The following is a 22,832-nucleotide window of genomic DNA, read 5'->3' as shown; positions in this document are numbered from 1 at the left end:
ATCTTTTGTCACGCACATGTGTACTTGGACAAGCGCACACACACACACACGTCTATACATAGCCGAGCCATTGAGAAGATATTGGAAATGTGTCGTCTTAAAAACAGGCTGTTTGAAGATGCTTCTGAGTCACTTCCAGTGGACGTTGCGTGGACCGTGTAACAAAACGTTCTCTCCCTCTCTCCTCCCTCGTTTCCTGTCATCTTTCTACTGTCACTATCTAATAAAAGGCATTAAACACTAAAAAAGAACCTTTTAAGAGAGGCCTTTTCTTTTCATTGCAAATCATCTGTCCATCCATTATCTATAAGCGCTTATTCTTTGCAGAAACACAGGGGGCTGGCAGCTATCACAGGGCTCAATGCAAACTGTGTTTTATGAATTTATTTGCCTTTTGAAAATGTAGCAATAAAAATGACACATTTTAACTGTAGCAGACATATTTTAAGCCAAATAGAATTGCAAGACTGACAGGACCTGACCTAACAGCTTCAGGATGATGATATTTAAGGTGTAAGGATGACATATATATGAGTTTCATAAGGCTTTAATGAGACAGCAGTGAGCAATTTAAAAATATATATAGCACCTTTATCATCTTCACTACGATCGCACCTGAAGTTCTCATTGCAAGTGAGTGTGTGGAGTTTTGAGCTATTACTTGTCATTACACACATTTCTCTATGCTGGATTCCTTTTGTTATAAACTCTCCACACAGTTCTGTTTACCAGCATGCAACTCAGCACAACAGTTACTCTCACATCCAGAATGCACTCATGCAAGGTTTGGTTTTTTAACTTTGGCAGGAACGAGTTTTGTCAGACGGCCAAAATAATTGTTTGTGTGCTCTCTATCGTTCTTTTTTCCTCTTTCGCAGGCACGCATGAGGACCTGCATATAAAACCCGACTCTGCAAAACGTTTGCATTACTGAAACCTGAAACCAGACTTGTAGCATGCATCTGTTGACACTGTACAGCTCTGTCCCTCGTTCACTTTGTTCACTGATATCTTTGAATCATCTCTTGTGTATTATATCTGTCATCAGAGCTCACCTGTCTGTGAGGAATTGGGAAGAGGACCATTTTAATATATTAATAACAGCATAACATTTATCATGGTGATTTATGGATTGCAGCATCTTAGCTATTCATTGTATAATGAGTAAACACACTGTGTATTATAAGCAATGTCACACTTTTAAATGTTGTCTAATTAAGCCCAATCAATTTCTCAATCTCATCATGTCGACGATGGTCATAAACTTTCCACTACTGAGCAATGCTGAGTGAGGTGTTTTTATCGATGCATGCAGCAGAGCGCTAATTTAAATGTGAGTGAATGTAGTTTAGACGACAGTGTGCATACGTGGAACGAAACAAGAAATGCAAAGCAGTGAAAGGTTATCTACACTGACTGCTGCTGTGCTGACTGTGTGAAGAGTTTAGTGGACTCAGTAGAGAAATTGTAAAAAAAAAAAAAAAAAAAAAAAAATAGCTACAAGTCAACGAGGTGTTAGACTCTTCAGTGGGCAGTTTCATCTATAATTGGGTTTAAGGGTTAAGAGGCCGATTATGAGCAACAAAGTCTGCTTTTCAATTGCGGCTTGGGACTTCTGCTGCCCATTTCCTTCAACTCATTAAACTGCAGAGGCTTTAGATTTGAAATAAAGGGTCTGACAACATTTTGCCAGTTATATGTAATTCATTTCACCTGCAATCCACACTTGCTCCTTGGAGGTGACTGATGATCTAGACCCCTTAGGAGCGAGAAATCTTTTTATAATAAAGTGGAAAAAAGGGACAATAATCATCATTTAAAGCAGCAACACATACTGTAGATATCTGGCTACATCTCTTGTTCTAGTTATTAGTGACTGCAGGAAACAGAGAGGTGGAAAATAGAGACATGAGCGGGCCCTCGCTCTAACCAAACGCAATGAATTATCCATCACCGAAGCACGTCATTGATTTCTTCATTCGGCTTGTGTTTGTCAGTCCTCCCTCAGCACTCTCATTCAGACAAGTTCTATATGTACCTGGAATGCTTACATACAGATTCCACCAGTGTTTTCTGACATGGTGTGACCCTGGTGAACTGGTTCTGTATCAAACACAAGACTGCCTGCTATCCTCCTCTCATGGGTGCTGTCTCTCTCTCTCTCTCTCTCTCTCTCTCTCTCTCTCTCTCTCTCTCTCTCTCTCTCTCTCTCTCTCTCTCTCTCTCTCTCTCTCTCTCTCTCTCTCTCTCTCTCTCTCTCTCTCTCTATGTGTCTCTCTCTCCAGGCTGTGAAATATGCATGAAAGCGGGAAGTGATGAGGTGGTGGAGGTGGGTCGATTAAGTATTTACAGCACCCCGGACCATCTGGGCCGAGGGAGAAAGAGGAGAAAGCAAAAAGAGAGAGGGAGAGAGAGAGACACATAGAGAGAGAGAGAGAGAGAGAGAGAGAAAGACGGGCGAATGAGAGGAATCAACCTGAGGAGGAATTAGAGGAGTGGAAGTGAGGATGAGGATGAGGATGAGGGTGAAGAGGGGAAATGAAACATGCTGTCTCGATTAAGCCCAAAAGCGTATGTTTCTACTTTGTGGCTCTCTCTCCTGGTTTGGTTTTGGGTGGGGGTGGGAGGGGGTGGTGGGTGGGGGGGGTGATCTGAACCCCAGGGAGAACTAATCATCAACACATTTGTAACCGAGGAATAACCGCGTGTACGTTTTAGTGTGCGTACACACGCCCCCGTCTGAAGCAAACTGATTAAGGAGGCATCAAAGTGGGGAGCGGGTTGTAGCTGCTCTGATTCCCTGCAGCCAATAAGCCTCAAAGCAGCAGCAGCAGCCGCTTCAAAACACTGAAATAAATTGAAACAAAGATACACGATCAAATGTGGAATGAAGTTACTGCTTTCACTTAATATTTCACGTCCTCTGTAAACTGCACTTGTTTGTCTGATATACTGCATGTCCTTCATTTGAGTTCACACACATTTCTATTTAAGCGCTGTACTGTGAATTTTAATTTCCCTTTGGGATTAATAAAGTGCCTGTCTGCCTGCACTGCAGTACACTTCTCATAATGTGACCGAGTTCACCTCTTTTTAAATTGAATGCTCCATTTTTGATACTATTGCTTTGTGTGTTTTATTGATGTCGGAATCCTTCTTTCCCACACTGGATTCGACCAATGAACACGGGAGAAAAACAATGGATGCGCTCGCTGGGCGATGTAGGAGACTAAAGCCTGGAAATGAGTTCAGTATTACTCTGTCCGATATTGGTTTTTAAATTCATTTGCAACATTTAACTTGCAACATGGGATCGTTTCCTCTTGCATTGCTTCTTTATGCGTTTTGTCATGAACATTGGAGAGGACTGGAGGACTCTCACATGTATCTGCACTATGTGATCGAGGCACTGTTTTTAATATACAGTATGCTATATAGACGAAGGGCTCACTGGAAAGCAGTGTTGATACTAAATAGATTATACTGGTGAAAAAAATGAGTAATACATGAGTAATCTAAAATATATAAAATGTATGTAAATACGAAAAAGAGAAATGGTTACAAACTCCATCCGCTAAGAGATTTGACTGAAATCTCCAAAAACACTTTAAGTTTAAAATATTACTAAATAATTCATTTTAATTAAAAGTAGAAACCAATGTAATTTCTAATGTTGCTTAACAGATGTATATTTTCTGTGCTGCATTGAAGGGATGGCCAACTGTAGGATTTCCCATAAACACTGTTGATTAGTGTTGCAAGAACAAGGATAATGTGGCTGCCAGACATCTTCACTGTTTACTGTAATTACACACAAAATTAACCTGTGAACTTTTTTTTCTTTTTTTTTTAATGTTGACCTGCTTTAAAAGAATTGCGCAATATCCTTCTTCTCATTTGTTTCGGTATAACGGGTTTGTGTGCTACCGTGACACAGCTTCCCCACGGGAATCATCAAAGCTTCAACTTCCTGCATCGTCACTTATCATCTCGCTGATTGCTCTGCCTCTTGAACGCGGCTCTGAAGAGCGGCTTTGTTACAAACAGAGACAACGTACATTTACAGTGTGAGTCCATGTGCAGAGGAGGGGTAGAAAAAGGAATAGGAGGAGTAGATAGAAGAGGTGTGTGGATATTGGGCGTCTTTCAGAAGTGTGACGCCCCCTACTGTTCAGCTTAAAGAAGCCCTGGAGGCTCTTTTTCGCTCTCCTCTCTTTCCCGCCTGGCACACACAATCCAGCAAACACACATAAATACACTGAAAAAACACACACACATACATCAACAACAAATAAAGTACACACATACATAAACAGACGCACACACACTCACACAATATCTATACATGTAAGTTATACAGTATACTAATCTACATCTATAGACAAAATTAGATGCAATTAAAAGAAAAGGCTATTTCACTTACAACTTTTAAAGCTAATTTTCTTCTATATTTTGTGTTTGTGTGCATTTTCAACTTCAATTAAACTGGCTCTGTGGTTCTGATTGGTCAGGCAGTTTAGCATATGTGACAATTTAGCTGTCATAACCAACATATTACTGATGGTTAGCGTTTTGTGGAAACGTGGTGCTGTTCGTCTACTGTACAGTGCGTAGAAATGCTGTCATGTCAGACGATCTCTTCATCCATAATGCAGAGAAGCCCCCCCTGGTGCGATGGCTACCAGCCCCCCTCGCTTCTTCAAAAAGATGTGTGAAGATGGTATGAATTATAAATAACCTCTCGACTCCCACACCAACGCCCTGTTTATGTGGGTGTGTGATTACTGGAGGAATTAATGGACACTTGGGTTAAACAACTTCTTAAAAGCAAAAAGTGAGGATATAAATACTAAAGATTTGACTCGAAGGCCCATTTTGTGGAGTTTTTTTCTAACCAATATCCAATATACCTGGATTCAAGCCCAGGTCATTTAAATTCTAGACTATATCTTGTTTAACTAAAACAAATGCATGCTCTAATATATGACCTTTTTCCAAACTAACTTAAGATAAGACATATTTTCAGCCTGAAAAAGCCTCTAAAACAGGATCTAGCCCTTTTAGAGACATTAAAACGCCACTAGAGATATAGTGTCTGGTAATCTGACCACAAAATGACATTACACTCCCTTCCACCCAATCAAATTCAAGATGGACTGCACCGACTGCCTGATATCCAAAGCTCTATGTATCATCTAAAAATAAGAAACACTTGCACTGAGGATCCAAGCCAAAAAACGTGAAGTGCACATCTGCTCCTTTAGGTTTGAGGATCAAAAAGGTTTACTGAGTATTTCGTGGCTCGACTCGGAGCAACGGAGTCTTAAGAAGAGTTCTATCAGCCTGCAGTCATCACAGTGTTTGGTAAAGCGGCGGCAAATCCTCACGTCTCGGTCTAATCTACAAGCACCTTTCCTTCTGTTTACTCTGATGCAGTATCTGGATTTGGTCTGGATTTTAAGGCGCAAGTAGCGACCGGTCGAAAAAGGGACGACATCAGGTTAAAACAATGTCTTATTTAAGTGTGTTTATCAAGTTGCAGACTGGGAACTCAGCAGGGGTCTCATTTCCAGCCTTCAGCTTGCTCTGCCATCTGCCATTGCCAGAAACTCTAAAAGCTTTACTGTCCGTCTTCTGGTTTGTATTGTCTCTACATAAAAATGATGGTAGAGGAAATGCCTTCGAAGTGCTTCTCAGAATCTGAGAACGCCTTTCCAAACACAGTTTCTGCAAGACCACGGAGGCTTTTGAGGTAGGACTGTCTGAACATGTGCTTGGACATTAGACTATAAAGACGTACAAGAGACAAAATTCTCAAAGAGACATCTGGTAGCCAGGAGGAGGCTATGACAGCAGGCTTTTTTCCTGATGCCATTTGGAACAGGTATAAACAGTCAATGAGTGAAGGGTGGAAAACCCCCCTAAGATGCTCTGATAAGACTCAGAGGTTCCGTAGGAGCACACACACTTCCACAGATGTGTGACTATAACACACTGTTAAACTCTCTCTCTCTCACTCACACACACACACACACACACACACACACACACAGCAGGATATGTGAGTGTTAAGTGTCCAGTGTTTCTCTTCTCACTTCAGGGGTCTGAACTCTGACTGCTGTAATTCACCTCAGCCAAAGAAAAACACATCGCTGCCGTTACAGCATCAATTATTGACCAAAGCCTGAACACACTGAGACTCCTATTACCAAGAAAGAAAGAAAGAAAGAAAGAAAGCCAGGAAGAAAATAAGTTGCGGTTCTACAGTTTGAGTCATCTTCCTACTGGTAAATGTTCTCATAGCTTTATTACATACCTCAAAGACATGATGCTGTTCACTATAAACCGCCTGGGAAGCCTCAGGTGGCCCATGAGTAACCGCTCTCCTCTCTCTCCCCTCTTGTTTAGGGGGATGTTTGAGGCTTTTTATCAGGCATGTTATACACTGGACTTTGGGCCAGCCATAACAAAGTGAAGGACCGATATACTGGAGCAACAGGCGTCAATAATAACAGAGCCAACGCTGACGCCAAAGCCTCAGGACAGACAAAACTACCATGTCTACATTTCCCAGCGTGCTCTACAAACAGCGGTTACGGTTACAGTTAGAAGGTACGAGCTGGTAACTTTACACTTGACAGCACATGAAACAGTCACGAGTCTTCTCAGATTACGTCTTGTTTAAACTTTGGACATAAGCAGTATAGTTTGTACTGACTGACCTTCCTGACTGATGCAGGTTTTTCTACCTACAAGATAAAATGGGTCATTTGTCAGAACCTTCCCATGACAAAACCCATAAGACTTGTGTCTTTTCCGAATCTGCCAACTCTATGGTGCTGATCTGGACATTTAGGGCTTAATGGTTTCAAGAAACCATCTTTGAATGTTGGTAGGAGACAGGACGAAAACAGGAAACAAAAATCGCAGGATTTGTACACCCGACCATCCACTGTGACATCCTTCCTCCCTTTTTGTGATGGTACAGCAACATCAGGCTATTTCATGATTCACATGACCACAAGACGTTTCATGCCCAGAAAATATAAACGTAGGTCTTTTGAAAGAAATAATCTGAATGCACGGTCCACTTGCTAGCTTTTTCCAGAACTTGCTAATTTGTCACAGAGATACAGTTGTTCAGTTTTGACCATGTGTTAGTTGTATTTTGTAGGGATTTCTTCTCTGGATGCAGTTGAAAGCTCCAGGTAAAGCCAGTAAGTGGACCTTGTTAAGATTATGTTGTCCAAGTACAGTACTAAAGTTCAGGTAAAAAACTGAACTTTCATTCTTAAATGTAGGTTGTTAGTGCATGAGCAAACAACCAAATGCTTTCATAGTCTGGTGAGGACTTTTTCAGTCCTAATAACAGAGTTACTGTGATGACTGGTAGCAATATTTCAACATCCAGTATTTCTAGAATAATAATTAGTGCCCAACTGTTCCACTCATAAGAGGGTAAAAAGGAAATGATGAGTTTTATGCCTCCTGATTGTTTGGAATTTAGTAGAGCAGAAGCAGCATTAACAAAAAATGCAGAAACTCATCAACTTTAATTCCAAAGGAGAACACAAGATTATATTCTTGTTTGCAAAAAAACATTTAAAAAAAAAAGCATTTAGGCCATATGTGTATGTGAACTGTTTTTACTACTGTAATTAGTTTAGTACATGACACTGATGAAACTGCGTAGAGTCCATGCAGGTGACTAAGACATTTATAAGTGTTACATATCATGCTACTTTGCTAATTGACACAAGACGAGACTCTAAAGACCAACGCTGATTTAGAAGTTAATTCAGCTGCCCTGGAAAACTTTCCTCCTCTCTTTGTGCCGTTAACTTTCCCCTTGTGTGAAACCTTGCATCTTGATCACCGTCAACTGACAGGGCAAGACGGCGAACCCATTCATCTTTCCCCCCCATCTTTCTCGTTTGATCCTACAGCCCTGGGACTTCAAAGGCTATAGGCCAGTGGATTGTGGCTGTCCGCACACTACGCCGAGCTGACAGCTACGACGGACCTGAGGTGCACCCCACACATAATACCTACTAAACCGTGGGCTGCTTGGTTCATCTTTGGAAACATGCTAATTTCATGGTAATTTCGGCCTTTTCGGACAATGATGCCGAGAGGCAACTGGCCAGCTTCTTCTGTCTCTGTCGATTTAGCCTCAATTCAGATTCATTTTGACCATTTACCTGTTTTGTTTTTTTCTTTTTCAAGCCGCCTGTCCGGTGGTGAATCTGGAGCATTATTCATGCATTGCAACAATTAAAACATCAACGGGGGAAAGGAGGAAAAATATGTACATTATTCATATCTGTCCTCCAGGGAGACAGGCAGTCAGAGCTAATGAGAGGCTGAAGCTTTGAAGTCATGGAGCCCTCAGTGAGGTGAATGGCATGAATTAAGTACCGCCATCAGACACGTTTTGCTCTTTCACTCTTCTAGACAGCTAATTTTAGTTGTGTTATGAGCCATGTCTTGTCTATTTTTCTAACTTTTTATTATGAAATTTGAATATAATTAAGCCTTCTCTACAAGAAGGTCAGGCTCATCTATATAGCAGCATCCCGGGAGCTGGTAGGGAGTCGATTTAGAATAAAGAAGAATATATATATATACGAGCACACAAGATACACTTGTTGTGAAGTGGAGTGGAATGGATGAGTAGCTTTTTTCTGCTGCTCAAAGGCGAGGGAAGTGTGAAGTGTTTTTGGCGAGCGGCGGCTTTGCTAAATAGAGGAAGCGCTGCCAGCCAGACTTGACCCCTTTCCCTGGCACTGCCGATGCCCGCCGTCCTGCCCCTGTGCCATGCTGATATGCTATCTGCCCAAACAGATGCCCGCTCTGGCCTCGCAGCGCCACTCTCCGGTCCCCCACTTTACTCAGAGCATGCCTGCTGATGTTTCGTCCGTCCTAGCTCTCTGTATCACCCCCGTGTCCTTGAAGATAGCGCGGCCGGCAGATAACCGAGACCCGCGCCGACCTCGCTGTTAAAAAGGGAAGCCGCTCGCAGATGAAAGGTCTACGCGAGGCCCCGACATGACATGAAGGCGACCGACAAGAGCGAACACGGTGTAAACGTTTGGCCTACCTCCACAGAGAGCTCTCCAGCACCTTGGTGGAGTCGGCGTGGTAGTACTTGGTCAGGATCAGAATGACCTGTGAGAGAAGGGGAGAAGAGAGAGATACAGGACGTTTAGATGTAAGGCAGCACTGAAGAAAACAATGAGCGGGTTGACATAATGACAATGTATTTTATGCATTTATAATCAAAATGATACTCAAACTGTTTTTTCAAGTTCTCATTAATGAAGATGCACAATTCTCACAATTAAATGACAGTATAGGTCTAAATTTCAGCTGCAAAAAAACAACCTATAGCTCATTTACACCAAGAATCACATCAAAGAGCATGCAACAATCATCTTGTATGTTGCAACCACCCTCTGCAAGCTTCTGCTGTTATTGCATCCAGTGAGGCAGGCGAAGATATTTTGACCTTCACACCTCCAATCCACACCTCTGTTGCCACCATCCAATGTTCATCTGAGTCTCCTCCACATTCACAATTAGTACCAAATGTGTTTTACAGTATCCATACTCATGACTTACACCTGGAAGCTAATAGGACAGCATGTCACAGTAACCGTATTCTCTTGTTTTTCATTATTCAATGTAGCTAATTAAAACCATATTGTACGTTTATGTGATACTTTGAAAATAATTAATAGCTGTAAATTGTAACTGGTTTATTCATTTATTAATACTTTTATTGATATCTATTAAAATTATTGATATCTATTTGAACTCAGTGAGGAAAAAAACAACAAACCCGGGCTGATATAACCGTCAGTGTTTAAGAACTCCTCTGGACCCATAAGGTCAAATAAATAAAAAGAATCTTGTTCAAAAAAAATCGATTTTTCTTTTACAGGAACAAACATTTATAAGTTTCAGGCAATAAGTCTTGAGGGGAAAGTTTTCAATCAATAAATACAGTATATTTAAAAGCCAATGGTCAATAGACCTGCATAAAGGTTGGGCAATATGTGGCCAAGATTTAACTTAATCTCTCCTCGGCTTTTATATTTCAAGTTAGAGACACTGTGGAGGAACTCCATCTGCACCGCTGCTGATTTTATGCTGAGTTTGGTTTGAGGGGGCTAGAAAAAACTATTACACTGAACAAATAATGCTCTTGTTTGCCGCTTTGATTCAACACAACGTTCACACAGAGCTTTCCTCAGACTTCCTCTGAGCCTCTTGTTCAAGCAAAATTATGAATTTAGCTTAGATGCATGTTACTTGTGCTGATTTTTTTATTATATCTGTATTGTGAAGAAAATGCAGGTATGTTTTCAGGTTAGGGAACAAATATAATTGCAATATTTCATAAAAAAAACATGTAGGAATGTATTATTCATATGAGCAAGACATGGTGGTTCAGGGCACAAACCCCATGCATGTACAGTGGATCAGAGACTCTTGTCTTTTATATTTCTGAGAACTCCTGTTCTTGACAGCAAGGTCTGCTGGGAATTGCGTTGCCATGGCAAGAGTGCCAGTGGGTCAGGCAGCACAGTGGGGCTTAGAGGTGTGATTGACAGGCTGGCTTGCAGTTCTAGGTAGTGGAACGAGTGAAAAACTGGGGCCTGCCTTCAGGCAGAGGGGAGTTGATTGGCCGAGGGGTGCTGCCCAGAGGCAGCTGCCAGCAGGCGACTATGTTTAAGGGGGCTGCTCCCAGGGAGTCACACTGCTAACTTCTGAAACATCTTAATGTGGAAAGCAACCATCATATCCTCTGTGATGCTGCACAATTATGGCTCTTATTTTAAGACTGCAAGTTTTCTCTAATTTTAGGTGACTTGTAGAACTACTGCATGGACATTTTACAGTGTGGGTGGCCTCTGGGAAAATGAAAGAAAACCCTCAGGTCACTGCTATCATGCAACCCTTAGGAAAACAAACCACTAATCTAATTCCTTGATTCCTTCTACTATAAAGCTGCTGAATGTCGACAGTAGTCATTGAAATGTAGGCCACCTCTTGTCATAACTTGTGGCTCTTTTCTTTTCCAAGTTTGTGTTGTTTTTTGTGTTGTGCTCCTCATGTAAGCCCACATACACGGGGTGACAGAGTGTGTTTTGTACCCATAATCTGATCTGTTGTCACTGGCATGTCGATGCTTGAATGCTGTGGAAATGCCCTTCTATGATAGAGTTGTCTGAATCTGAATCAGATAGACTGAAAGATACCTGGGTGCATGCCAAAATATTTTTTCAGAAAATCTTATAAAACATACCCTCTATCATGAAGAGGTGCCCAAAGCTTTCACGTTGCCCTCTTGTGTCAGGTCAAGGCAATACAACCTGTTACAACTGCTTGCAGATCATTTTAAGAATACCTTCATCTGAGGCGTAGTCTTTAATTGTGTCTTAAATGATTTTTTTCCTTCAAAAAAGCAAGGGTTGGTGAAAGCGGAGCGTCACAGCTGGGGACATACAGAATGAGCTTGGAGAGCTCTAGACCAATTTCCACTACACAGACTGCCATCAAAGCTTCTAGGCAGAGTCTCGAGGCGCTTGGCTCAAAGTAGCTCAAACTCAGGACTTCCAGTCCTGAAGCTTGGCTTCCAAAGACGTTTATGGAGTCCTGAAAACCGGAACAGAGGATATTTCCATGAGTGGCAGCCCACTTGCCAGGACTGATAACAACCTCGGTAACAGCTTGAACAGATGCAGTGGCAGCGCACAACCCGCCTTTTTCTATGCCTTTAACTGTCAGAAAATCTTCCTTTGTTGATGAGGAATCAGGCAGCATCCATATTGGAATTTGCGACCGAGCCGTCATAAGAAGCTCTCCGAATCGTGCAGCAAGTGTTCCCCGAACGGTCGTCGGCCTGCTGTGTGACTCAACCGGTGTCTCTGGAAACAGGCTGTCCGCCTCTGCACAGCTGTCCTTCTCCTAATGAGACACTGGTGCAAAGCTTGACACTCTTACCAGGCAGGCAGAAAGGCAAAGTAACAGCACTAGTCCCCTGACATAAGGATTAGATCTACCATGCTGCACACTTAGTACTTTTGCCTCCCAAAGCTAGTTCTGGTTTTGTTTCTCTTTAAGCCTCCAGTCAAAGGCTTTAAACCATCTATTTACACAACCCATATATATTAACACTCATTTGGAGATGTATTCTGGTCATCTTATGAATACAATTCCAATTTTCATTCTCCTTTTAGCTCTGATTTGAAGAAATCCTGGGAAGAACAAGTGGCTCTTTAGCCGCTGGGTGCTAACTTTGTTTGGTGTTTAGTGCTGAGTAGGTAGAGCTGCCTGCTGCTGCTAGAAGCCAGGTAAATGAGAGATGTGGTTTTACCCCTATGAGCAACATGATTCATATTACATCATAATGGTTTGATCCATTTAAGATTAGGGCTGCTTTAAAGTGAATCATACTTCTGCTGAAGAGTCCAGTCTAGACCTGCTCTTGGTGAAAATAGCCTAAATCTATAATTAGACCTTTGTGTCACTTAATCCCATCCTCAGTCTTTATGCATGTAAAGGTCTCAGTCATCAGTCCATGTGCCTCATGAGACTGAGGTATGCATCATTCACCTAGATGCCAATACCAATAAAATATTCTGCCTCTCTATCCACATGTTGTGTCGGTCTTCAAGGCCTGATTTCTGCTCGACTGGAAAATGATTTTTCTTTGGGGATGAAGTGGACAGGGCGAGGATGTATTCAGCCATAAATCACTACTGGCAGGAGGCAGAGAGAGTGTTTATTTGGCAGCAGTGTACCTAGCCACACTGACAAAACTGCTGAACGGCACAGAAGCCAGATTCCTCTGTTGCCTCTAGTGTACGGAGTGGTGCCGAAGACTTGGCAGTGTCTAACCTAGAGCTCATTGGTCTAAAGGGCAAAACTGGCACAGTCTGAGAAACCGACCAGAGCAGTAAGAAAAAGGAAAAAAAATTCATTTTTTTTTGGCATTAAAAAGCCGCGCCAGTCCGTTGTAATTCAATACAAATAAATCACAGAGTCCTACTTAGAGTCAACAAGGATTGGGAAACATGTCAAGCTGAAGCGAACAAAGTCTGGAAGCTCTTTTTTTTTCATGAGCAATGAGAGAAAGAAGTCTCTGTCATCTTTTTTATTTATTTTTTTCTTTAATTTAGATGACAAATTGCGAGGAAGTTTGTGATGAACTCTATGACCTAATCAAACAGAGCCAGAGGAAGCGTTGCTCTATTGTAGGTGTCTTGTAATACCGCAACCGCATAATCAGCCACTGTGGGTTTCTTGTTTGTAAGCCGGCGGACAATTGAGGCTAATGGCTTTTATTGGGGAAAAGTCAACAGGGTGGTCAGGACCCCCGGATGACTCCTTACAGGAATGACAAGAAAGCCCATTGAGAGGCGAGCTCATGGCATGGAGTCGACCATGAACTCTGGGGCTTGACAACCGATGTTTGTCCCCCGGAGACATTCCCATCAACTGTGTGCGAACGGAGTGCTATCAATCAGCTATTGAGGAAAGTGAAAATGTGAAAGCAAGAACGAGAGTTGGAAATGTGGGGGGGGGGGGGGGTTGCCCAAAGACAGACAGACTCCGAGGCTCTGGAGAAAGAATGCAGTCATTCATTTTTAAAGCGAAAACAGTGAAATACAAGTACTCCATCGAAGTGTATGACACCCACCACCCCCACCCCCCCCCCCACCCCTTCTTCATCCCCCCAGGGGTGATTCGCATTCTCCAGAAACAGACCACACACATAAACAATTCATCACAGTCTAGAGTAAAAAGGAGTCATTTTTTGTCTATTTTCTTAAAAAACATAAAATAAAATTGGAGCCCAATTTATATTCTCGAGGCCACAAAAGCAAATTCCACGCCGATTAAATTTGGGGAATGACTTTGCAGTGACACTTTGACGCCGTCTCTGTCTCGCTCTATCTCAGACACACACACACACACAAACACACACACGTGAATACACAGGCACAATGAGGGTGCGTGTGTACACCAGCTTTTTTTTCTCTTTCGTTATCTGTAACCTTGACTTAAACCTCATTTAAATTCTTTCTGGGGAATTTTTTTGCCTTCATTTGATACAGTAGAGAATCAGACAGGAATTCTTAGGTGACAGACAGAGAGAAAGAGGGAGGGAGGGAGGAAGAAGACATGCCAGATTCAAATGAGGGATGTTGAAGTTCCATTGTATGCCATTCTGGGAGATGTCAGTGCCAGTACTTTAGTTTATTACTAAATACCTGCTAAACGAAGGATAATTTGTGTTTTCTTGTCTTGTTTGTTTACATCACTTCTCTCCAAAAGTCTATAAAGGCAGGAGTAAGTGTTTTCTGCTCTCTGAGAATTCTTTATGCAACACAATCATTGAGTATTGCAGGTAGGCTTGATAAAGCAGGAAACAGCCAGCTGAACCCTTATTTTTCGGTTCACTTCTGCTCAAAACAATCATGCGTGAGCAGTTTGACCAAGCTCGAGCTGAACTTTGTCTCCTCCTCATTCAGACAGGAATTCTCCGTCCATCCTCTGTGGGTGATTTAAAGGTCGCTTGCTGCATCTTCTGTTTTCCTTTTATTCCTTTCTTCTGTGTGGTCAGGTACAACGGTGCCCAGTACAGCTATCTGCAAAATCATTGCACCCAAATAGGATTGAGGTCAGAATTTTGTTTGTGGTTCTTGCAGCAGTAAAAAACAGCAACATTCTTTATTTCCAGGAACACTATGGCTGTTTGTATGGATGATTCACAGACCTCATTTTGGACAGTTTTCAAACAAAAAAAATCCCTATTAAATATGTTGTGTTTTGGTAGAAGTAAAACTCTGAGAAAAATAAATAGACCAAAACTATCTGTATGGCTAGATAGTTCTAGGGGATTTGAATGGCCTGACCCTTTAAATAAGTGACAATTAGGTTGTGTGTTCTTATTCTCGAGTCTGAAACCAGAACTGGTGATCCAAAGGACATTTCAGGGCCTGTAACTCCCTCTACACCCCTCTCCTTGCTCGCTTAGACACACACAAATACGCTTATATAAAATAAAGTGCTTCATTCATCTGAGTGTTCCCCATTACCCCCCCATCCTTCCTATTCAATGGCTGCCCTAATGCTTCAGGACACCAGCCGCCACTGAGTAGTCACATCTGGTTGGAGTCGTTTCTGCGTTGGACCTTGACCGCACTCTTTATCTGAGTCCGGCCGGTGACCCGCGCGCTCGTTACCATTTTAACAGTAGTTTGAGATTGCCACCATTCATTAAACTGCTCAGGCGGAGAAGAGGGGAGGGCAATTACATGGACCTTTGCTTCTGCTTCCCTCATGCTCCGTCCGCACAAAAGGCTCGTCGCCTCTGCTGACCTCGCTCGCAAGGGTCCGTCCGTCCACTCAGGTGGAATAGGAGAACATCTGGATAACAGACCAACTGCGGTAGGTAGTAGGGGGAATTGTTTTGACATTCTTTTATACACTTCACATACATTATGATACCTTAAAAATGGAAAGTTGTTTGGTTTATGCTTGCTCTGAATGTGTCATTTCTACGTTTTCGTTACCTTCTTGGCTTCTACCTATTCACCCCTGGGTTTTTTTGTCGTTTTCTCCCTTTCTTTCATGTTTGACAAGTATTTTGCTGTTTCTATCTCCTCTTTTTGATCTACACGCTTTCTATAAGTCTCTGCAGGGTTTTCTTCCTCTTTTCAAGCTTCCTTTGTTCTCTCATGAATATCTGAGCAATTGCTATAATTGGGCTCTGATCAAATTGGCGGCCGAGGAGGATGCTGGATCAGTTAAGGCCGGCAGTGTTCTCACACATGCATCCTCCCCTGATTCTCTTAAATTATGGGGTGCATCGTACAACAACAGGCTATCTTAGGCAACACGCATTACTGTAATTTCACTTCAAACCCAGAAGGGTATCATCGACACATTTTTTATACATGTATTCCCAAACAAAGAACATTTATCCAGGCAAATACATATCCCATGTGCGTGGCATTGTGAGGGTAGTTTTGTCCATGGAGACTTCGGTAGATTGACTGATGAGCTATCCCGACAGCTAATTGGACCAACAGGACTGAGGGAGCCGAGTTCCTTAGATGTGTGATAATCCACTGTTGGGAGCCCGAGGCCTTTGGGACTGAGAGGAGTGGAGGGGGAGGGAGAAGAAGAGATAAAGAAAGATACAGGATATAGTGGGAGACGGGGAGATAAAAAGAAGATGGCGAGGGACCAAGAGACAAAGAAAAAGGTTGAAAGGAGAAAAAGAGTTGAAGATGGATAAGACGGAGTAATGACGCCGCATGAAACAAAGAGAGAGCTGAGAATTAAAGTTCGAGAGAAATATGAAGAGAAAAGGGAAGAGCTGGAGATGGATGGATGGAGGAAAACAAGAGAGTAAGGCAATAGAAAGAAAAATAGGAGAGGGAGGCAGGGAGGGTGAAGGCTGTAATGGGGAAGGGAATCGATGAAGCCGGGGGACGGAGAAGAACCTTCCGGCCTTCAAATGTATCCATTGATGTGATCGGCTTACTGGTGACAAGGCGATGGGGTTCTGCTGGGACCAGAGAACCCAACTTAACCTGGTTCTACTGTAAGTAATCAGCGCTGGCCTTTAAGGGAACACCTGATGATGTTCATGACCTTACCAAGACATGTAGTGTAATTCTCCAATGCAGGCAGGGAAGGAGTAAGTTAGATCTGTTTTTCAGCAAGGTGAGACTCACTGGGATAGAGGCATCCAATCATATCCACTGTCTATTTTCTTCAGTCTGAGCCACTGTGGAAAAGCTTCTTTGTTGAATCTTGTATTTGTATTTCGCACGGCAGAATTACAAGTAGACAAGAGTTGTTATACAGGCGTCTCGTGGCTTTTTTGTTTCAGTAGCTTGACGTGCTGTGATGTTAAATTTGTTGAGCGCTGTGTTGCTGAAAAGTCCAGACATGTCTGCTCTATAAAAAACATGAAGAAAAGTACTGTAATCACATCTCCATTATTTTTTAAGTAAGTGTTGACATTTCTGTAATAACAGCAGGGGTTAATAAAGTTTTTTTTGTGCTCTTTATCCATCAATTCTTTTATCTTGAACTTGATTTTTGGGTTGCTCAGTGCAACTCAAAAACATGGATTTTGAAATGTGTCTGAGCCTTTATCTTGTCAGTACTGTACTTACTTTACACCTACATTGCCTGATTAATTGGCTACCATAGGGCAACACAACACTGAAATACAGTACGTTAGATTTGTGTCTTTATTACATGCGAGAAAATAAATGATCTGAGAGAAAAAAAAATGTTTGAGAGAAAAAGTTAAAATGTAAATCATGCAAATATCCCACCGTGTATGTGTTTAACTTATTAACCTATTATCAATGAATCAATAAATACAATACAATATTAACAATATTATCTTCTGGTATATTTCCAGACAACACAGGTCAGCAAAGCTGTTGGGACAAATTTGAGTGCAACACCATCAAGGCTTACAAGGAGCTGTGTCTACATCCACACAGGCTACATTCATTTGGCAGAATGCACTCACATTCTGAGCATTGTTTTTGATTTGCTTTCTTTTTTGAATTTGCACCGACTCTTGTCTGCCAATCAAATCAATGTGCATTGCTGTAAGCAAGGCAGGTGGCCATGTCATCAGACAAAAACGCCTTTCATTGCTGGAAATGAGGTTAAAAGTGAGCTTTTCACTGCCTGGTTTACATTTAATTTGTAGGACTTTTCAACTATATTGCCCAGTTTACAACATTTGTTAAAAAAAAGTAATAGAATGTGACAACTTGCATTACTTTGATGAAGTAATTAAAATTAAATTTAATATTCAAATTTTAATAGGGTAACTGGTAATTTGTAAACTATTATATTTCAAATGTAACTTTCCCAACACTGCTCTAAGGGGACCAGATAATCACTGACTGGGGTAAACTCTTCTTTTAATATTGAGAGCACATTACCACCATATGCACCACACATGCCGAAAAGACTGCATCAGAAAGCAGCTGCCTTTGAATACAGACACTGAATGATGAACTGTGATGTGTCTATTTCTTTCATGCAGGCTGTTGCAGAATGAAATGCTGATGTCTCTGCGGACCAACGCTTGGCGGTGTCCCATCTTAAAGTCGGAATTAGAAGAAGAAAGATGGCCTAAGTAGATGGGTAAATAGCTGAGGAGGCACTTCTTGCTTTCAGTTGGACAGATGTTGAATTGTGTTCCTAAAGCCTCAATAAAAATCTTTCCAGACAGTAATATAAGAAGGAGAAAGTAAACTTTGGGGTGAGTGTGGCACAGGTGGAACTGTTGTAATAGTGAGAGAGACCACCTGTGTGAAAGGGAATCTGTAGCCAAGAGCATGTGTTGGGGAGTCGAATTGTCTTTGTATTTTGTCTGTGAAACTCTATCCCCTTTCATTGCAAATGAATTTGTATGTTTACATCCGGTTACCATGACATCATTCTTTAATATTTCCCCTAAAGACCAAATCAAATAAACATGGCTATCAAAAGTGTGTTTTTTCCTTTCTCATTGTCTCCTACTGAATGTCTTCCTGTTGTCCATGTGTAGCCTCTGCTACTCCACACAGCCTTCACCCAGTAAGTGGATGGTAACAATTTTCCCTTCTTCTCTTTCAAGCCGAGGCCGCGAGTTACCACATCAAGCACATCCATGATAAAAGATCTTATTGCTAGTGCGTGAAATGGGCCCCATCCTTCTTAGTTTGCTGTATTCAAGTGCAAAAAAATATCAAAGACATCACGGTTGACTCATACTTTCGTTCTCGCACACCATTTCCTAATAATTGAATAGAGATGAACGGAAACATACCCGTAATTTCATTAGGGCTGAATTCTGCACTCGTCAGTTTCATTTAGTTGGATCTAGATTACATTTAATGATCAAGAAGTTGATATTTTTAATAGAGTGGTGCTACAAAGGAACTACTTACTTTTCCTTAACACTGGGTGACTCAGAAGATACTGATTAAAAACAGAGGGCTCAGCCAAGATAACACAGCTTTAAATCTTTCCCAACACGCAACTTGATACTATCTTTTTTCCCATGTGTGGTAAACGTCCACATCTTTCAAGTTGCACTACGTTGTAGCTTGAGTCAAAATGACCCAGATGACATCACTATGACAGGGGTTAGGGGTTATTTTCTCAGATAAAGCTCCTCCAGAGCCAGATAGCAGCTGATCTAAATGTGTAAAACTGGCCGCGTTCCCCTTTAATAAAGACGCTGGGCCTGGAACTTTCTTGACTTCATTATTATGCGTCTCAGCTAAATATATTCAATTATTTCCTGTTTGCTTTCAACAGGCATCTGCATGCAGCTCTGTTTTCTTTGTGTGTTCTGTCCTGGCTACCTTTACTGTCATGGTGGCGTGGACGGAGGATCCTGTCCTGGCTCAGGCTTCATCCCCCTTCAGTGGATACAGCTGCTTGCCACAGCTGAACAGCTGTCGCCTCGGCATTACCATAATCCCCGTCCCTCTGCCCCCCCTCACCCTTCTCATCATTCCTGTTGCCTTGTGTTTTTTTTGCCTTTTTCTGGTTGTTTTTTGCTTTGTCATAAATGCCTCTCATCCGCTCTCACGTCCCCTTCCGCCCTTCCTCTTTACCCCATTCTTGCAGACACACTTTATGTCGCACACTCCGACCAATTTCCCAAAACCAGACGTCATTAACGAACGCGGCTATTAACAATCGAGCGATGCCTGAGATTGTTTTGTTAATGGGAGTTAAAGATGACTTGAGTAAGTGGAGCAGGGTTTAACAAGTATTGAATGCAACATTAAACAGTGGAAATACTCTGAGGGTTTAATTTGGGCAAACGTATTTGGGGAGCCGCTCTAATTATACGAAGGAGATATATTATTTATCGACGTACATTATTATAAATACTGTTTTCTCCCTGTTTCCTACAACTCGGGTTCAAGCACAGTTTATGCTACGTGTGTTGCCTAAACCTTCATGTCTGAATGAGCTATAAAGAAATAGCTGTTCTTTGTTTGTTATTTAGCGTGTTTCCAGTTGTGCTGACTCTTAAGGCGGCAGCAGGCCTTTACTGCCACATTTTTCTACCTTGTCATTAGGTAGCGTTAATGTTATTTCGTAGGGCTGTTGTTTACTCCCCTGGAAATGAACAGGGTTATTACAATACCACCAGTCAAAGCCAGAGGGAAATATTATGGAAATTACACAACTGAATAGAAATTGCCTATCAACATAAACAGTTGGCTGAGAAAAAAGCACTGTTTAAATGGAGTAAACATTGGCTTGATTGAAAAAAGAAAAAAAAAACACAATTAAACCTGTATTCTGTCTCAAAGATGCTCCAAGTTGTTCGCAGGTTTTTTGCTGATTATTGGATATGAAGCTACAGTTTTGGCTGATTACAAGATTGATTGGATAATGAATCAATACCGGTTGTTGATGGGGAGCACTTAACCTGCATTGATTCTAATTCGTCATTTGCTTTGGAGTTCAGTCCAATCCATTTAGAAGTATGTTAATCACATTTAGGGGTGACGAACAAAGGCAGCAGTAGTATCAGAGGAAGGAATACCTTTGCTATTCAAGTACAACTAGTATTTTATGTTCAGGTTGCAGCAGGAGTAGTTGTATTAGCGTTTGTGAAGGCTGATGTACAAAGACCGGCAAACCCTGAGAACTCAGATCACCAGTCTAGAACCATAATGTGTACTGGGTTTAATCTAATTATTACAAACATGGTTCATGACTCACAGATAGCCTGGGATCGGGTAATATTATTCCAGCATTAGATGACTGGTTGGTTTCTACATATTTAAAGGACTAAGCCAAGTGTTTAAAAGTGCAGTGTGATGAAATTTAGTAGCATCTAGCAGAGCGTACTTGGCAGAAATGCAATATAATTATAATATTCATGAGTATGTTTTAATTAGCGTGTTATCACCTGAAAATAAAAATGGTTGTGTATTAATTAGCTTACAGTGAGTCCTATATATCTACATAGGGAGTGGGTCCTCTTCTACCATGTTTCTACAGTAGCCCAGGATGGACATACTAAATACTGACTCTAGGGAGGACCTGTCTCCTACACACTTAGAAGGGGAGGTTAGAGGGCTGGAGGTGGTTATTCAGTTGGTTGCAATTTACAACCTCACCACTAGGTGCCACTAAATCACACACTGGACTTTTAAGACCTTTATTTAGTAACTCGAATTACTCAAAAAGACTCAAGGTGGCAATCATTAACGGATCACGTTACTGTATTTAATAAGTACATTATAACGTTTACTTAGTTTTTAAAAGTGGGGAAAAATCAAAGCAAACAGTAAGATCAGAGGGGGGCACAGAAGGAAAAACAGTCACTGTTGCACTTCTGGTCAGACTCCAGGCTGAAGTTATCACCAGCTGGACACGTACTTTACCCAACATAGTCTGCATTGAGTTAAAATTAGTTTAACATTAGAGCTAGAGTTGTACCATTTATCAGTTTGGACATATTGGCCTTACACTGAAAGTATAGTGTCCAGTCCAACAGGCCGAGGGCAGGGAACAGAGAACTATGTAAATACATTAGGACTACCAGGCTTGGCGCAACCAAATGGAGCATTAGCACGGCTAATTGAGTTTGGTGCTTTTTGGCTGCGATGCTTCATTACTTGTCAGCTGAAGCAAGACGCGCTCTTTCAACACTGAGCCCCGTCTCCTTTCATGAGATCCCCCTGTCTGTCTATCTGTCTATGTTCTCACTCCAACGTCGTCTCGTACTGGAGGAACATTAATTGGGGTTAGCGGGGTTGTAACAATACTGAACACTTTCTCTCTTAGTGCTTGTATCTATACCTATATATTCTGTTCAGCTTCATTCAAGCTGACAGTACCTTTTTATTATCAGGAGTAGCTTCAACACATCCTGTAGGCATCCACATTGGAGAAAGTGCCTAATTTTGCTTCACACTAGAAAACAGAATGTAGGTCTGTTAAATATGCAGAAAAGTTTTCAGTGTGCCGCGCATCGTGGAACTATCTTTTATTTGTGAGCTGACTAATCATATGGAAGAGCAGACATTTGCTGACAGTTTCCAACAACAGCAAAATGAAAATAAGAATGGGGGGAATAGTGGCTGTTTCTCTGATGGAAGCACACCGGCTGTGTGTGTGGCGGAGTTTTTAAGTGTTTGGGAGTATGTGTGCAGATAGCAGCAGCTACCACAGTTAGTCATTATGAAAACAAACCCGCTTTTCATTATCAACACAAAATGCCATTGAGGCAGCGCTTTCTGTACCAAAAAAAAAAAAAAAGAAAGAAAAAAATAACACCTCTCCACTTTTGTGTTCCATACACGACCCACTGCATAAATTCCTATTTACTTATTCTGCTTGTTTTGCAACATAGCTGCAGAACAGGCGATGTCGTGAGAAGCCTTTGGATGAGTGCTGAGCGGTCCCGTCCTGACGCACTCAAGAGTCAAAGTCAGTTTTATTTATATAGCCCACAATCGCAAATCACAAATTTGCCTCAAAGGGCTTCACAATGTGCACAGCATAAGACACCCTCTATCCTCAGACCCTGGGTTTGGATGGGGACAAATAACAAGTCTGTGGTTTGGGTGTTTTTCTTTTTAGCTGTCAGGGCCTTTTTTCACTGTCTGGGATGTCTCTCCCCCCCCCCCCCCCCCCCCTCACCTCCAGCCAGGTCCTGAAAGAGGCCATGCTTAGCCACAGACCTGTGGCCTTGGTCACTGTCGCAAGCCATCAGCACCTCCTCGCTATTAATCGAAAACCTCCCCAACGCACAC

At 41.8% G+C, this 22,832-nt stretch overlaps 1 protein-coding gene across 1 annotated transcript in view; it reads right to left on the bottom strand.

Annotated features, from left to right (window-relative positions):
- The window catches only part of sorcs2 (sortilin-related VPS10 domain containing receptor 2), a 298,125-nt gene that overhangs the window by 210,467 nt on the left and 64,826 nt on the right, over window positions 1–22,832 (bottom strand). The window contains exon 2 of the mRNA XM_062444329.1: window positions 9,101–9,168. Within this exon, the coding sequence (XP_062300313.1) occupies window positions 9,101–9,168 (68 nt within the window). The remainder of the gene's footprint in view (window positions 1–9,100; window positions 9,169–22,832) is intronic.

The sequence above is a fragment of the Scomber scombrus genome, chromosome 23, assembly GCF_963691925.1.
Source record: "Scomber scombrus chromosome 23, fScoSco1.1, whole genome shotgun sequence".
Classification (NCBI taxonomy): Eukaryota; Metazoa; Chordata; class Actinopteri; order Scombriformes; family Scombridae; genus Scomber; species Scomber scombrus.
Note: the sequence above shows the minus strand (reverse complement) of the source record. Positions and strands in the feature narration are given on the sequence as shown.